At 31.3% G+C, this 18,624-nt stretch overlaps 2 protein-coding genes across 2 annotated transcripts; both read right to left on the reverse strand.

Moving 5' to 3' along the window:
- Positions 1-4,398: 4,398 nt before the first annotated feature.
- On the reverse strand, positions 4,399-7,821 carry LOC149375213 (uncharacterized). The gene is made up of 3 exons (XM_089590068.1): positions 7,555-7,821; positions 7,408-7,464; positions 4,399-4,679 (listed from the first exon to the last, which is right to left on the reverse strand). The coding sequence occupies exons 1-3, from the start codon at positions 7,744-7,746 to the stop codon at positions 4,503-4,505; spliced, it is 426 nt and encodes a 141-aa protein (XP_089446194.1). The 5' UTR covers positions 7,747-7,821; the 3' UTR covers positions 4,399-4,502.
- A 7,861-nt stretch (positions 7,822-15,682) lies between these two features.
- Positions 15,683-17,315, reverse strand: LOC149375214 (uncharacterized). The gene is made up of 3 exons (XM_089590002.1): positions 17,288-17,315; positions 16,309-16,826; positions 15,683-16,204 (listed from the first exon to the last, which is right to left on the reverse strand). Exons 1-3 carry the CDS (start codon positions 17,313-17,315, stop codon positions 15,683-15,685), a joined length of 1,068 nt encoding a protein of 355 aa, XP_089446128.1.
- Between the last annotated feature and the right edge of the window lie 1,309 nt (positions 17,316-18,624).

An 18,624-nucleotide genomic window follows, 5' to 3' on the forward strand; every position in this document is an offset into this window, starting at 1 on the left:
AACAGCACAGTATAGGGACTTAAACAACATAATGAAATTACAAATTAACGATATGGGCCAAAAATGCACCAAATGCTATTTTAACGTTCTCTGAGATATCAAGGTAAAAGATTTCTGTTGCATGTGTACTTATTCTTGATTTTTAAGGAAAATTGAAAGTCTGAAAATTGCAAAATAATTATTTAAGGCAAAACTTAAAAATTCATGATAATACTATTAGTGATATCAAGTATGACGATTTTTCTAAATTGGTACAACTCTAATATCTTAAAAATTAACAAATCTACAAATGGTACGATTACAGTTAAACGTTAGAAAATATTTAACTTACTAATAGTATTTAAAAACATTTCACGGCTAACCGAAACCATTCCCGTAAAAGATGGTAACTGATATTGATAAAAAAACCTTTGCTGCGATAGCCTTTTTTATTTCAGCCTTTTCTTCACTCAAATAGTTACTCTTCAGAGACATCCAGTTACTCAGGCACATTCTTTGTTTAGTTTTATCACATAAATTCCAATATTGATTAAATGCATTCAATCAATCAGGTTCGGTTATTTTTTCGTTACATTTAAGACGACAGTTACAAGATAATTGCATCTCCTTTGCCGTTATTGGCCCTTTTCGTCCGATTCCAGCTACACCTTCAGTATGTGCTTTTTTTACTGTGCATCAATCCAAGTGTTTTGGTTCCTTTGTCGTTTTCTAGAAATATTTTTCACAAAATGTCTCCTTTTCACTTTTCTCCTTATAAATTTTGATGTTGCTGTCTGTGGTTCTGATGAAAGTTGTTCAACGCCAACTTGTAGAGCTGTTTACAAAAAAAATGTATGTAAGTATGTATATAAGATAATAAATACGATTCAGAATATGATGAAATACAGGCAAATAACAACACTTTTCTTATCTGCAAATTGGGAAAAAAAAATTTTAAAGTACGCTATCAAAGTAGAAAACTAAACTTTTTTATTTTTTTTGTAAACTAAACAAGAAATTAAAAAAAAAAACTTCAATACACTTTTTCCATCATACCTTTACATCGAAAGATCGTACAGGATTTATTAAGAATAGACAATAAAGTAGTGGAAAAGGACTTTCATTTTTTTTTGCTTAGTGTCCCGAAAAATTTAAGGCATTAAACGTTGAGAGCATTATTTTAAAGCTCGAGATTAAAGCGTGAATTTCAAGAATTTTTTATTACAGAGCTGTTTTTGGCGGTTACTTCTAAATTAATTTGAAAATTTTAAACAAAAACTTTAAATTCAGTGCTTCCACATGTTCGTACAATCAGGGATTTAGCAACAAAAGTTAGTGGAAAATTCATCATAGTTGTAGAATACAGTAAGTACATGATACGAGGTTTGATTTCCTTTTTGAAATGTCCGAAAAGATGGTTCAGGTCAAGTGTTACGTGAATTTATAACAAGCAATGTAGGTGTCACTGCCCCTTTTTTAAAGCTTTATTTGAATTTTTAAAGTGAAACTGTAAGACAAATTCTACTAATTTTATCACTCTTGTAATCATAATTTTACTTCAAAAGGTCATTTTAGATGGCATTTTAATACGTCATAACTGAAGTTACGTAATTCTAGAGCTAAAAATACCGGAAAATCGTCCCAATTAATATAGGTTTTTAGAAGCAATATTGCTATTTTTAATGCACGTAACTTTTAACCTGAGACATCTTTTCGGGCAATAAAACAAAACTTAAGCTAGATGTCTAGAAAAGATGTCTCAGGTCAAAAGATACGTGCATTAAAAATAGCAATATTGCTTCTATATTACTATAAAAAATTTTCCACAAAAGCTCGTAACAACTCTTTCAAACATATAAATAAAGCTCTTAGAGTAAGATTGAATTAAATTCCTAGAACCTTAACATGTAAGATGTGGTCCAACTTATCAGTAGGAAAAAAGCTTAAAAATAAATAAATTTATAAAATTCACGCTCTAACTTCAAATTTCGAGTACTCACATTTTTCTGACACTGAACAAAATGAATTGGAGCCCGTGTTTAGCACTTTGTTTTATTCTCAAGAAGCTCTGCACGATCTTTTAAAGTAAAAGTATGACGAAAAAAGTTTGAAATGTATAAAAATATTTTTTTAAAAATTTAAAATTTGATTGAATGAAAACGGTTGAAAGAGTATATATTAAATCAACTTAATCGATTGCTGAAAGTATTTTTCTTGTGATGTAAAATATGGGGAATGAAAAAAAAAGGTTTTCAAAATGTGCATTAAAAAAATGTATTACATTTTTTGATACCAAAAGTGTCATTCTTTCCCTGTACTTCATTACAATACGTGTAAGTATATGTATACGTATAGACTACATTTTTTACTTGACAGTTATTCTTGGCTCGCTACAATAATAACTTTTCATGAAAAACTCAGTTTTGTTCGTAGGGTAAAGGTTTGTAGGTTACCAAAATATTTATCACGTTTTTTTTCCAGCATAAGAGAAAATGATGCACAATAATTTAAACTATTGGAGAAGAAGGCAAGTAAAGACAACGGCACATACTAATATAATGGCACCACGACAAAGGTTGATATTCTGTATTCTGTTAATGCGTCCACCACGGGAGGTGTTAAGTGTTTGCTGTGCATTTAATTAGAAAAACAAAGTATGCCCATCAATGTTCACTAAAGTAGGACAATCACTGTAACCTGTGAAAAACGTTGTAATCCCTGTGTTTAGAAGCGCGTCGATGATAAATATCTTTTGTACCGAAGTCACAGTAAAACTTTAAAACGCTTAAGGTATGAAAACAGTATTATGAATGGTCTTTGTTGTGTAAATGATAGTTAGAATCTAATCTACAATTAGCATGTTCAAGTATCAGTCCCAGTAGATATATACACTCATGACGCCGAGGTCCACGATCCCAATTTTTTTTTACCAAAATATTTTTTATACAGAAACAATAAGTTTCGAGGGTACTGACACTTTTTGCTCTGGAAAAACTTTAAGGCACTCCTGAGTATCAGTCGTGCCTAATAAATAATAGTAAAGGCATGTGCTATTCTTCGTCAAAGAATAATCGAGTGTACGATTTTTGTCTGAAAGTAGTTGAGTGTATGATTCTTCGTTGGAAAGAAGTTGAGTAAACGATTATTCGTAGGGAAGTAGTCAAGTGCACGATTCTTCATCTAGAAGTAGTTGAGTGTACCATTCTTCGTCGGAAAATAATTAAGTGTATGATTTTTCTATGGAAAGTTATTAAGTGTATAATTCTTCGTCGGAAAGTAGTCGAGTTATACGATTATTCGTTGGAAATTAGTTAAGTGTACGATTCTTCGTCAGAAAGTAGTTGAGCGCACGAGTTTTCGTCGGAAAGTAGTTGAGTGTACGATTTTTCGTCTAAAAGTAGTAGTGTGTATGTTTCTTGGTTGGGAAGTAGTAGCTTGTACGATTCTTTGTTGGAAACCTCCAGCTGTACGATTCTTCGTTAGAACCTCTGGTGTACGGTTCTTCGTCAGAAGCATGTTGCTTGTTTTTTAAATAAGTGCATTTATCATGAGCTTAATAATATTTTTATTCGAAAAGTATCACACGCACTTAGTATTACATTTAGTAAGAAAACCATGCAAGAAAATCAAGATAATCAGGAAATCCAAGCAAAGCAATAAATTATACAATAATGGAAAAAACTTTTTAGTTTACTCTCAATACAGAAATGCGCAAATATGCCCTACGTGGCCTCATACCCCATAAGAAAGCATTGGCTGTGATGGTGAAAAATACAAACTGCGTGAATAAGCCATTAATCTAACGCAGGTACCATTTATCGCAAAAAAATCAGTGTGTCATTACTTTGAGAATTTTGTAATATTTCAAAATGTGACTAATTTGGTAAAAACATTGCAAATGAAAAAAAACGACCTTACGACTTTATTTAATTAAAAAGGAAAAGCTGAGAACCCAGAAATTTTCTTATTGGTGTACATTGATTAAATATACTTTGATGTTGATTGCAAATAAAATAATTGTGATACTTAGTGTAAATTTAGAAATAACATGTTTTTCATGCTAGAAATGTATGAGGATATGCTTTAATAATAAAACGATAAAAAAAATTTAGATATAAATAAGACTTTTATTTATGACAATTGACTTAGCATCTTTTTAATCGCAGCACCTTGTTTCGATCATTGAATTCCAAAAATTATATTATCTCTCGAAGCAAGGTAGAGTAATGGTATCCGTATTTTCTTTATATTTTTTTACGAATTTTTCATCAACTTATATAAACTCATGGACAGCTAACAACGATTTCTTTTTATTAATTGTATTTTTTTTTTTCTTTTCTTTTTTTTTTTTTTTTTTCTATTGATGAGCTTGGAACTACAAAAATTGCTAAAAATGTTATTTATACTTTTCGACCAAGGAACATTAAATAAAAAAATGACATCGTTATATTCTTTTATTTTCTGCATATTCTTTTTTTTCGATTAGAAAATAAATTATTTAAAATTTTAAAGTTCTTAATTGTCTATACTTTAACATCTGGCTCATTCCTTGAAGGAAAACGAATATACAAGACGTCATCGGAGTGAAATCCTGCCTTAATTCTTTCCAAATCACACTGATCTGGAATGTCAAACGTCATAGAGGCTTCGCTTAGTTGATTTTTCCTGGTAGCCTGAACTAATATCGATTTCCCTCTGACCTGAAAGATGACATCATTGTTCTAATTAACAGGTTAACTACGACGAAATTTGTTGGAATAGCTTTTTGTTATAATCAGATTATATATAAAAATAGTGTTGGGGCATAAACGCACCGGCTTTGTTTGTTATTGAAAAGACAGTTAAAACTGATAGATTATTTTGTCTAATTTTGCTTGTAACTTTCTTTAGGAGCATTGTATTGCAGAAGTATCAGAAGATAATTTGTTTTTTTTCGATAATCTACCAAAAAGTGGTGCTAAGGTTGTCTAACACCTATTTTTTACAAAGTGATAGCGAAAGACGCTATTCAAAATTATATATTAAAATTATATTTATCTTTTCATTCTTGCATATCATTACTTCAAAGTTAAGAATTCCGTATTTTTTTAAGAAATCGTAAGCCATGCTCAATAATTTTTATGTAACATTAAAAATGATTTCAAAAAACAATTTATTATTTTACAATTTATTTGCCTTAAACCTTATAGTATTGCTGCATCAAAGTTTTCAGATGAATTTTATTAAGGATAGCGAAAAGCTTCAATGTTGAGACAAACTTTTTTTTTAATTTTGACCTTAATCTTTTATAAAACTAAATTTGTAATAAAAAAAAAATATTATCATTTTGACGACTCACATTTGAATGTGTGGAAACCAATTTCACTTTATAGGATATATTTTTACATGAAGAAAAAAAAAAATTCAACGACATAATTCCAGCAACAGTAATTAAAAACTCATTTTTACAGTTACACAGTTAGTAATTTTTACATAAATTAACAGCATAAAACCAACTGTTATACTTGAATACTTTGACTTATTGTACTGTTTTTCGAACAAAAGGTTGCATGCATTTAGTCGTTAATGCATAAAAAAAATTAGATTTTTTTTTCCACGTACGAAAATTTAAGGTTCCCTACCAATTACTTTGGACCACGTTCCTGTAAAAAAACCCTTATTTAAGGTGCTGTCTCTTACGGTGTATCTTTTTAATCAGCTTTTTCTTCAGTTACCAGTTTGCATCCGCTTTTTTGTGAAACATATTTCTTGTAAATATAAGAAACGATGAGGAAAAAAGTGCAGTTGCATAAAAATAGTAATCAAGGATTATCGTTTACATATCGTAGCAAGAAAAATCGTGCAAGTATAAACATATGGCTAAATTCATTAAAAATACTTTGTCTTGCATGCACGGCACGACCAATCTACAAAGCACCAGCGAAAAAAAAGTATTACTTGAACAAAAGGACTGACTTTTAATAGTACTCCGTAACTTACTCCGTACTTAAAAAAAAAACGGTATCTTAAAACCCAGAAAATAGAGCATAAGACAGTTAAAATCGTTAATAGTAACATTATGAAAAATAATTTCAAAAATTTTCTGTACACAGACGAGAATCATATTAGTGAAAGCAACAGTGATGATTTTCCCAAATCAAAAAAACGAAAAATGTAGAATATCGTTTGTTATTTGTACATGTATTTCACATAATATGACGAAATTTCAGATGTATTGGTTTTAAATGTATGTAATTAAATGAAAAATCTTTTTTAAAAAAAGTAGCGATTGATCATAATATGGTTTTGTGTAACGATATGAGTTTTGTATTTAGCAAGCAGACGACCAAATGCATAGTACGTCGAAGTTTTCAGGTATTTTTATATATATATATATATATATATGTATATATATTTTTTTTTTTATAGTAATCGTTAATGAACGTAACAAATACTAACTCAAATCAATAACAAGAATTATTCTACAGAAATGAAACAAATTGTTTCAGGTTGGAAGACAGTTGGAGATAAACCATTATTACCACAAACTCTTAATAGTTAACATTAAAAACACGTTATAGCAGTTACATATTTTTCAATTCGTATGAAAATTTACTCCATTAAGTGCAATGTGTTGCATACCAGTAAAATGAACTATGTATTTGAAAATATCTACAATTTATTTATGTTGCAAAATTGAATCTTCTCAAAAATTGGGGTTGAAATTAGAAAGAAAAAATTGCTTTTTCCACCACATTAAAATTCTTAGCGTTCTTCATGACTTTTCGTTCTTAGATTTGTTTCAGCCTTTCTGTAGGAGAAAAAAATTCATACCAAAGGTATTTAATTATTAATTTTAAAGAATTTTTGATTGTAAAATCTTAAAATTAATAATTTTGCAAAATTAAAACTTTGAATAGCAATTTTCGAACTTTTTTGCTCTATAACTGCGCGAAAAATAGGTCTTCTATTGTCTGACTAGCAGCAATCAAAAGATAATCAAATAAAGATCAAATTATTTTGAGCTATTTTGACACTGTGATGAAAACATAGAATTATAAATAAAATTCAGCATATAATTTAGTCAATTTTTACTACTTGTTAAATACGAAAAGAAGCTGGTGTATTTATGCCCCAAAAAAAAATTTTTATGTGTCATAATTATAGTACAAAATTTTTTTAATTACTCTTGCTGTAGTAAAAAATTTCTTATTTATCATTTTTCGTGGCTTTATCTACCTGCTTAATAGCTTATTCAAGAGATTTACTGCATACATTTTAATTACACTTTGTTACAAGAATTGCAAAAGTTAAACATTTTCTCTACTCCCGGATTATACAAAAATCTTAATAGACTTTTTTCCTTAATTCGAGGACAACCCTTGCAAAATATAAAACGTTTGAAAAATAAATAAAGAGAAGAACAAAGAAAATTTTTTTGATACTTACCATGACCTTAATTGTGTCTTTGTCATATTTAGCGCGACCAAACTCCTTCTGGAGGACCTTTTTTTATAAAACCACAATTTTGTTCAGTTTTGAGAAAGAATCTTAGAAAAAATTAAGTATGGAAATGCAATTTTAAAATCCCCATACCTTTTTGCTATCAGGTAAAAGGCGATGATCTTTGCTGCGTTTCAGGTCCAATTGCCTCGTCTCTTCAGTGGCGTTGCTGGTACAGGTTATTGGATGAACCTCACGGCCACAGAAAGAGACGCCAAACTTCTGAGACTCTTCATCATTCCGCATAATAAAATCCATCTTCTCATTTTCCTCATTATCGGACATTTTTCTTCAAATATTATGATACAAATACGTTGCTGCTGGTTGAGGAAAGTCTTTCAAGCGACTGATAAACAACGATGTGGCTCCTAATGTTGCTACTGTATGTGTCACGTTCGTGATATCACTATCGTTTATAATTAATACCTGTTATATCACGTACTCAATATTTTCGTGGCTAACTTTGTTAATGATACATGCTAGTGTGCGCTTAGGTACGGTCTTTGTTCTAGAAAAATGTCTAGTAAACTATTGTCTTGAACTTTAATGTTTGATGAAACTGTGCGTATCTGACATTACTTGATTTTATACCTTCAATAATTACTGTTGGAGGATCTGTATAAAAAGAGTTACCATGGAATATCTCAGGTGCGGGTGAGTGTTGAAAACAAAGGAAATATAACTCGTTCAAATCGTCAACTTTACAAAAAGCCACCTCAGTGTAGTAATAACGGATGTTCATTGCTATCAAATTTATGTACAAAATTTCTTGACACTACTTTGACAACGAGAAATGTCGTATTTTGTAGAGAAACATTTTCGATGGACGTACATTGTCACAATTCTTTAAAGATAAAATTGCAAGAGACGAGAAGGAAGTCTGTCTTCTTTGAAAAAGAAAACGATGTCAAGGTGTTTTTATAATACGTGAAAAAAAAGGAAGGAAAAAGATGTTAAGCCATACTTAGTCGAGTGAAGCTTGGTGAGGAATTTCTTCGATTGCTTTAGGTTATCTCTTTGTAGTAGAATCCTTTGTTCTTTATAAATACTAGGACTTAAACAATGCAGATTTTTACAAATGAGAGAGAATTAGAAACTTTGTTGCATTATTCCCATGATGTATCCTGGTAAAAAAATAATTTGTTTACATAAGACAAAAGAAAAAAAGAAGAATCTACAAAAATCAAGTCTTCATTCCAATACAACTTACTCGCTGTGGTACACAATCTTTAAAGACTTTAAGCTAGCAAAGTCTTGGAGCTAGCAAATTCTTTTACAATAGAGCAGGAAATATAATTTTCTTCCAGCTAAACGATTAAGCTTATCAAGTCACTTTTTGAAACTTTCTAAAACTATTTCTAAGACTAAAAGTATTTCTAAAACCTTAGGTAAGAAACTACATGCGAAAAATTCAACTATTCTGGCTGTATACTAAGGAAAGAAAATAGTTCACAATATGCAGTCAATCAAGGAACTTCGAAACAAGTAACTCGTCTACTAAAAATAATTAACATCATTAAAAATGAAAAGTCAAGGAGTTGTCTCAACTGAACGCTTAGAGTAAATTGAACAAAGCTGTGTTTTCCCAAATACTGAGGCATAACTTTTTTCTTTTTTTTTTTTTTTTTTTTTTTTTGTTTGTACACTACATTAGGTCTCCAATGTATGGCATACATGGCTTTCATTCTGGATATGCCTCATTGTAGAGAAAACACAGTAAAAGCAATAAAACGCATATATATAGAGGATTTACGAAACGAGTGTAGTAAATTGCAGTTGTTATAGCTTCTGTTTTTATATCGGGACGTTGGTAAGGCATATCTCATGTTAGTAAAAAGAATTAAAAGACCTCTTGATTTTCTGTTCTGTTTACATTTTTTTTTGCAGGTGGGCTTTCGTATAACAATTGGGTGATACAATATGGCATAAATTAATTTTTGTACATATAGGATTCCCAATTCTCTTTGGAAAGGAGAAGATGATTATGTACCACTGAAACCCATCGTGTACGTAAAATTGCTGCATCAAATCTCTCGTTATCAACGCTAATATCGTACCTTCATTTGTATATCCAGTCGAATAAGGCAGGATGTTCCAGCTCGACATATAAAATTAACAAACAGTTTATAATCATCTTTACATAAATATTGACATTAAATATTAACATGGAGAATACTTTAAAAGGCTTTTGCGACCTGCTAATTAAAACCTATATATTTGAAACTTTGTTCAATAAGATTGGAATCATCAAGTAGGAGACGATAACATATTTTCTACATGCATTTAATACAAAGACTTTGAAAGCTACTTACATCTAACACGAGTTTCTTAACTTTTTCACGATAACCAACATTTTTTCTAAATTACAATTAAAAGATTTATTTTGAAAGTATTTTTATTTTCATTTAGAGAACATGCTGTTACAGTTTTATTACAGCCGATATAATGTGACGTCTCAAATTACGGCTCCGTAAAACTAATCTGACTTTAAGCAAACTTTGGCATCGAATATTTTGAGAGTTTCCTAGATGGCAGATAAAAATGTTAATGCTATCTGAGTAATAACTTTTTTTTTTTCGAAAAAAATTACTTTTCAGTTGAACAAAGCTTGTGAACGAAATCAATTCAAATTTCTGGCTTTTTGAAAAAAAGGCCCACCCTTTTCATAGAATTTAAAAGTGTAAGTGTAAAAAAATTGTTAAAGTCCATCAAATGACGTGGTTCTCCTTAAAAATAATATCACCATAAAAAATCATTCAACGACTCCTTACCATTTCAAAAAGCTTCGAAGTCCTAATGAAAATTCAAAACTTTTTATTTTTCCCAAAGAGTTGTTATCCCTTAGAATTTACACTTTGTTAAAGTAAGTAACGTTAGGTTTTCTATCATTTTTCACATACCACCTCTTTTGTAACTCAACGAGTCCTTTCAAGCGCGAAGTAAATCGAATCTGATTTCATATCACGTAGGTATTAATTTACATGTCTTTACCAAACGCTCATTTTCTATAAACCATCTGCGAGAAAATCTCTCTATTGTAAACATATTGATATACGACACACACAAAATCAATACATAGTTTGAACACTCGTACATAAAATATTAGAAGAAGCCAAAAATATCGAAAACTTGTTGGTGGTGGGGGAAAAAAGCACTTGGTCGAGCTTGCGTTAACCCAAGTGGGGTAGGAGAAAAAAAGCTCGAGAGTCGAAGTTGATTGGCCGTCAAATTTGGAGAGTAGGAGCTAAGGTAGACGGTATTGGCTGCGAGTAAATACGTGGCCTCACAAAACATTGTAATTGGTAGGAGCAGTGGGTTCTTTCCATGATTGATTAGTTTGGTGTTGTGGTGGTGGTGGTAGTCACGATTCTGGGGATGGCTCAATGTATAATTTGTTTCATACTGTGGTATTGATATTGAAAATCTGTGACTTACATGATGGTTTATTTTATAGAATATTCTTCGTGGTACGCAAAGAATCATACAGAAGTTTGAATAGGAACAGAAAAATACAATAATTTTTTAAAATTTTATTTTAAATAATCTTGAATAATGCTCATATTTTTGTCTGATAGAATTGGTTCGACTTCGATTCTATAGTTATTTATGATTTTAAAAGAATCCTTTGAATAATGGTATTTGGTACATGATATTTTTTAATGTAACTGCAAATAACATTTTATAAAGAATTTAAAAATACAAATATTAAATCGGCTTTTGTACGTGTTACTGGTTATTCTAAGATTATCTACAATCTGTACTCCCCGTACTCATAATTTAATTCAAAAAATTATAGGAGTGTTATCTTTATCTGCAAAAAAAATCAAAATGAAAACTGGTACTTCAAAACATAGGCTATAGTAAATTATCTATTGTTATAATATTTGTTGATTTTATATAAAAATACAGCTCATTAAAATAAAAAACTAACATATTACCAAGAAGTAATCGATTGAAGTATACTCGGTACTTATAAAACTGTCACATTTATCATAACAACTAAGATAATATCAAAGTTTTAACTTTAATATTTTATACTTTATTGACGATGTAATAAAAATAAGCTTTAGGTAAATTTTTATGTTAGTTAATTAGATAAGCTTTTAATAAGCTTATCAAACAATTCGTGAAAAGTATGTTATCGTACAGCGATTCGGCTCTTCCCATTCATTGATTTGTGGTTATGTATTTTTTCTATTTCCTAATGAATTTGAAGGGCTTTAAAATAAGATGGTGGCCAGTAAAGCTTTTGATTACTACGATTGTGTGTTCACTTTCTAAAGGAGTCAGAAATACTGTAAAGATGAATAACATTTTTTCAACAAATTGACAGTAATTTTGACAAAGAAAAAAAAAAAAAAAAAACAAATACATGTATACTTTTTAATCTGATGTTTACGTCAGGTAAGTAATAATACTACAACTTCGATAAAGCTCGACAATATAACTGAAAATGCACTCCCTAAATTTAATTTTCAAGTTTAGCAATCGCTATTACAGAGGTAGTAGCGATGTAAGGAAGAAAATTATGTACGATAGTCTAATAAACAGTTTTATTTAATTTAAAGTAAATTGTCATTAATACTTTAATTACGTCATTATTATTTTTAAAATTTAACTAAAACAAAGTTTTAATTAATAGAAAGAAGTATTAAGTAAGAGAGTGTATCAACTTTTTGATTACTTAATTGTACAAAATTAATAAAAATTTTCTAAAATTATTTTTAAGCTCCTAGTTAAACTACTAAATTCTTGTACAAATACGTGTTATCGGAAAGAAAAGATAATACCCGCTTCTCATATTCTTATTGTAGAAATCAGAATTTCAGTTCAATACACAGTTAGACAATGTAAGAATCTGAAAGTTATGTTATCAATCTGGTGCAGATTGAAATTGTATTACAGTGTTCTTAAACTATTTAATTATTTAGAGAACTTCAAGTGTTTCTGATAGTTAAATAATACAATAATTTGTGTACATGTAACTCTGTACACAATCAGATCTGTACCTCACAAAAAGTGTAATAAGCATTGTAATCGTAACAGAGAATATTTTTTCCAACTTTAATCAGTGTCTATCGTGCATCACGTACGTGTGTTTTACGACTTATTTAAAGCTTGTGGTGAATATAAAATATCAATTCATGTTGTTTTTCGTTGCCCAAGAAACGGCCTCGTATTTGTTCAAACATGCCATCGCTACCGTTAAATATTAAAATGCATACACACCCACAAATTACATGTGACTTTTAATTTCCAATATAAACCCAAAAACTGCGTTTGATCAATAAAATGATGTTCTTACCAACGGGACGGTGCCTGATTCAAAGGACAGATTAGAGAAAAGGGAAGGGTGAAACAAAAACACCTGCAGGACACGTACCTCGCACGTACCGATAATCGTAAATATATTATAAGCAGAGCTGCGTAGTAGAAGTTGGTAAAAGTGAATTGTCATGCTTGTTGTAAGCATCAGTACTGACACATGATATTTAAGAGGATCGAGTTTTTTATTCTCAGCTCAACAGCTTAGCTACTTTGTCGTATGTCAGGAAATCGAGATGAGTTATCAAGGATTTTGGATATAGGAAGGAAAAAGCTCCTGAAAACATCAGAAGGGGCGTATATAATTATATACGTCCTTAACCACAGGAAAAAAGGGTGGGTATATTGGAGGAAAGTTTTGCATGTTAATATGTAGAATAAAGCTTTATTTTTGCATTTGGTACTATTTTTTAGAACCGACTTCTAATGGCACGTTTTTTTAAGTTGTAAGGTTGTAGCTTTAAAAGCGTATGCAACAATTAAGTTCACATCAACAGATGTGTAAATATATGTAAATTGACCAATAATAACAGACAGGTTAAATAGTACATGGTATATATTGAAGTAAATCGTATCTTAAAGTCATGAAAAATAATGGGTCGAATTATTATGTAACATTTTTCTGTCCTTCAGCAACATTTACTTTTCATGTTCATAGACGTACTATGTATAGATTAACATTACTGTATGAAATTCAATATTATAGAGCTTTCTTTCTTCGATTTCAAAGTACCTAGTATAGTCTCGGTTTACTTAAGAGCATGAATCTGTATGTGATTATTGACTTGTTCTCAACACATAATATATGTATACCAATCATCATACTAGGCAGTACGGAGTTCAACATAAAAGCACCAACTTCTTCATAAATACCTTATTTTATCAATCACCAAAGTTACATTTGATACGAATTTTCAAAAAGTGCATCTCAAAATACAAAATAAAGAAAAATTACGGTAAAACTCATAATATGTAAAGAAAGAGGCTGTGACTTCAATAATATTTAAACAAATTTTTGACTAGTATTTATTATTTATTCATTCAAGATAGTTGAAGATGTTGTTAATCTTCTTTTACACAATAGGTTTTTTTTTATACTTTGGAGATATTTTTAGCCATCAGTCTAAAATAAAATGCAATTTTTAAATTCATATCAAAACATCTTAGACTTAAGGTTTTGTCAGGACTGCACCTTTCGTATCAAAACTAAAAAAAAAGTTTTTATAAAAGAACTTTGTAGAAATTGCGGTTTTTAATATGTCAACAAAATTTTGGTACAAAAAATAAATAAAGAAATAAAATAATGCATTAAATATTAATGTGGATAAAAGTAGGCACGTCTGTTTGGCTTAAGAGTTTTGAATCTGAAATCCGAAAGCAAGTTAAAAATGGTCATACTTACGATTATTAAGAGGAATAAAAAATCTTAGAGGCAGAGAGTAATCAACTGTAATTGTATGGTAAATAAGATTATCTGCTATTGAAGTATTGATTCGTTTTTTCATCGTTTTTAATTCGGTTGGCCGTGAATTTTTAATTACTTATTTTATAACACATTTTCTTGAACGATAAATATTTCACGTGTAATGTGTGCACAAAAGTGTGTGCTGATTGACAAAATGACAAAGAAGCTTAATAAATTTTTTGAGATCTTAATGCTTTGTAAAGAGATATTTTTCCATTCGACAAGAGCCAACTGACAGTGCTTTAACTTTCAGCAAATAATAAACTAATACCAAGGAAAAATATAAAATAATTCGAGCTTGTACTCAATGCTCATTTTTCATGAGTGTAAATTTTGCATTTTCCTAATAAGCAAAAAAATTTTAGTTACAACCTGAGGCCTAGATTCCTTTAGTACCAAGTTCATTATATATAATAATAGTTGAACGAAGGGGCAGTATCTTATTTTACTAGAATGTAATTCAAACTGTATTAATAAGTAACGAGTAATACAATATACCATCGTATTTACTAACAACAATATCAGTACATGTTGCAATAATGTAAATGCAATATAGTGCCAATTACATGGACATTTGTTTGAAAACTACTTAAATATACGAATAATGGTAAGGCAAATAAAAAAGGCAACATTTTTACATTCATTACTAAAAAATTTTAGCTTTTTCATTTATATGAAAATATAAAAACGTAACAGCTGTTTCATTACACTGTACCTTTCTTCGTGATAGAGGGTTACATACTAAACGTATTCTCAAACTCCAAGTTCTTGTCTCTATTATTTTCTTTACCACCATTTTAAAAAAGGTTTTTTATTAAATAAAGACCACCACAATCGATTACTAAAATAAATGGTTGACATTGTTTGGTTTTTTTTAAGATATATGACTATAGCGGTGTTTAAAATCATTTGATGAATAAATTACTCTTACAGGGCTTTAAACTTCTTATAAAAAAAAATACAAACAAATAAACGTTTAGTCAATAAACTGGTGTAAATCATCTAGTGAACTGTTTTATAAGTAATTTTAGTCACTGGCTAATTTTTTTCATTACTAACATACCTTAGTGATCAAATAGATTGAAAAATTAAAAAGTTTGTTATAAAAAATTTAATAATAGTGAATAATAAATCAAAAATAAAAAGTAGCTTTATCCAGATACCTTTTTCCAGAAGATCTGCGGAAACTTTTTTGGCAGCATCCAGTCGTTCTTCAGATAGGCGGAAAGGGCGCTTAAAGGTTGGGCGTCCTGTGGTGCTGATTGAGTGCTTCACTGGTAGTCCTGGGGGCTGGACAGAAGTGCTGCTTGGCTTGAACAGGTCTGCGAATTCTTTGCACAGCTCAGCATACTTTTGTACGAAGGTGCTACTGTTTTCGTAGAAATGAGTGACTGTTGAAACCGATTACAGAGGCATCCTGTCAAGGACTCCCTACAAGGCGAGGCCGCTGAGGGGATCTGTAAGCCTGGCGGCTTCAAGATCGAGTAAGAGCCCGTAATTCATCAGAAAATCCGCACCAATAATACCGTGTAGCACGTTGGCAATGGTGAAGGTGCAATTGAAATCTCTTCGGAGACCTAGGTTGAGCGACAGCTTGTGTGTGCCGAAGGTCTGGATAGTCGACTGGTTGGCGGCGTATAGCATGATTGGCTGCTGTGGTAGCTTTTCTCGGACTGTTGACATTAGCAAGAGCAGTAGGACCGAGCCAGTGTCCACGAGAAAGCGTAGGTTAATGCGCTTGTCGCACATGTGTAGGCGGTTTTCAGTGGTGCGTATGCTCACCTCTGCCACCTGATCCAAAGGTGGCATTAAGCGTTTCCCTGTCCCAGTGCGATGGGTGCACGGTAGGAGCAGGGCTTCATGCAGCGTATGGCTGCTGCTCCATGCTTGTTGTGGTACCAGCACCGGGAAGGCGAGGTTGGCGTGGCTGCGGGTGACTGAGAACGGCCTCGGCTGTGGGAGCGGAAATTCCGTCCATGACAGTTGTTGTTGTTATTGTTGTTGTTGTTGTCGTTGTTGTTGTTGTTGTTGGTGTTGTTGTTGTTGTTGTTGTTTACCGTGGGCTGCTCGAGTTGCTGGCGTGTAAGCGCGGTGAAGTGCGCTTTTGCGAGCCTAAAGGCGGCGACTTCCTGAGTGAGGTCCGGATGTCCGGCTTGACCTGTAGGGAAACTAATGGAACGTGGTGCGTGACTCACAGGCATTACAGAGGTTCCGGTTTTCAGCAGTTTATCAGCGGCCTCTGCGAGCTTGGGCATGTCAGCGTGTTCAAGCACTCGAAGCAGCATGGCAGCGTTAGGCGGTAAAAGGTCTAGCCACCTGACCTTGAGGGCTTCGTCTGTAAAGTTGGCACTAGCGTGGCTTTTGAGGTTGCGCCATAGTTGAGATGGTTTCATGTCACCAAGCTGTAGACCTGAGAGCACCATTTGTAGCTGCTTCTCGCGCGAATCGGACGTCCTAGAGAGAATTGCTTCTTTGATTGTCGTGTATTTGTCAGTCTCAGGCAGGTCGCTGATGATGTCTGCAAGCTGATCAATGGCGTCGCTGTCAAGTAAGCTGACGATGAGGTTGTACTTCGCTGCATCGTTGACGACATTGTGCAAAAGTCTCACATATTTTTTCAAGTTTAACAGGCATGGATTCAAAATTTTCGGTAGGGCCAGAGTGCATGAGCTTAGCGTAAAATTTAACTCTCAAAATTTTTAATGGTACAACTTCGACGCAGTAAAAAGAGAACGACATTAACAGGAATCTTTTAGCCTTTGAAAATCATAGTATTTCATGGCTGCAAAGTGAAAAATAAAACGAGCTTTGAATGCCCAGGAAATCAAGATGCCCCTGAAGAAAACCACCAATGCGCAGTTTTTAAAAAATAAATTAAGTTGGGCCAGCCTATTTGCTTGCTTATTAAAAATAAACGTGTAATTAACATTATTGAGAGAAATAAGGAAAGAAATGCTATATTCTAAAAGCTTGAGGGAATTTTAATAAAGCTGATGTCAAGTGGAACTCTGCCACGAGTTAAATTGACGAAAATACCTGTAAAATAAGGTGGTCTTTCGAGCATATTTAATTTAATACATCCCTTTAAAGTCTCTTAAAATTTTTTGGGTACGTCTTTGCATGAACTTGTGGCAATAAGCGTAAAAATCTAAGCCTTCGGCACTTTTGAGATTAAGAATTAAAGTGTGTTCAAACAGATGTAACCACATCTTATAAGTGATAATTTTTTCGATGGCCATAGCTGCAACGATGAAGTTACCCCCACATTTGATACAGCCAGATTTGTAAAATACAACATCAGTAGAGTCTAACTACTTCCAGAAAAATTTTTTTACGAACTACCACAGAAAAAGTAGGTTTCCACACAAAAATACACTCTCAAGTATTATGAATAAGTCACCAGCATATAGGGAAAACATAAACACATCTTGTATTACAACGCTATACGTAGAATCAGCGTTAAATTGAAGCTGCCGCTGACGTTGCTTTTTGTTGTTGCTTTTATTCCTTATTATATCACCACAATGTTGTTTTTAACCATATTAAATCTTAAATTATAGTTGTACATGAATTCAGGAACGATCTTGAAGAAAATTCGTAGGATTTATACGCTTGTACTCGTATTATTTAAGTAGACAGTAAAAGATTCTAATACGCTTATCTAACAATGGATGCCAAGTGCGTAACTACATTATTTTGGTTCTGTCTGTTCATTGCTTTGCTGTTATGTATTTTTTCTACCCCAAATTAAATGTTTATTACTTGAAAATTAAGTGGTAGCTAGTGAATTATTTGATTCTTATTTTGTGATGCTATTTTTTTCAATGTTTCGAAAAATGTTTAAAGTGCAAATAAGCTTTTTTCAAAAAAATTACAGTATTTTTACAAAATAAAAAAAGAAAAGTAGATTTATTTAATTTAATATACACATAAGATGAGTGACAAAATTACTACTTTAGTTTAGCTTTAGAATATAACCTATAACTAATACTTAAATTCAACTCTCAGTTTTAGCAATTACTATTATAGAAGTATCAGCAATCTAAGAAAGAAAATAATGTACGATAGTATAAAAACAATATTTTTTTAATTTTAAGTAGAAGGTTGTGAAATCGTAGTAATGATTTTAAATATATATATATATATATATATATATATATATATATATATATATATATATATATTCACACATACACACACATACATAACTATATATATATATATATATATATATATATATATATATATATATATATATATATATATGCACTTCTTTAAGGGGGCTCCTACGACTACTGCTGAGGTCAAAGACTAACAAAAAATAAAGTTTTGTTTTTTAATAAACAAATGTGTCTGAAAATCATTATTATATT

Source organism: Copidosoma floridanum, unplaced genomic scaffold (genome assembly GCF_036245765.1).
Source record: "Copidosoma floridanum isolate Cflo_tuat_1 unplaced genomic scaffold, Cflo_Japanese_pri ptg000011l, whole genome shotgun sequence".
In the NCBI taxonomy this organism is placed as follows: Eukaryota; Metazoa; Arthropoda; class Insecta; order Hymenoptera; family Encyrtidae; genus Copidosoma; species Copidosoma floridanum.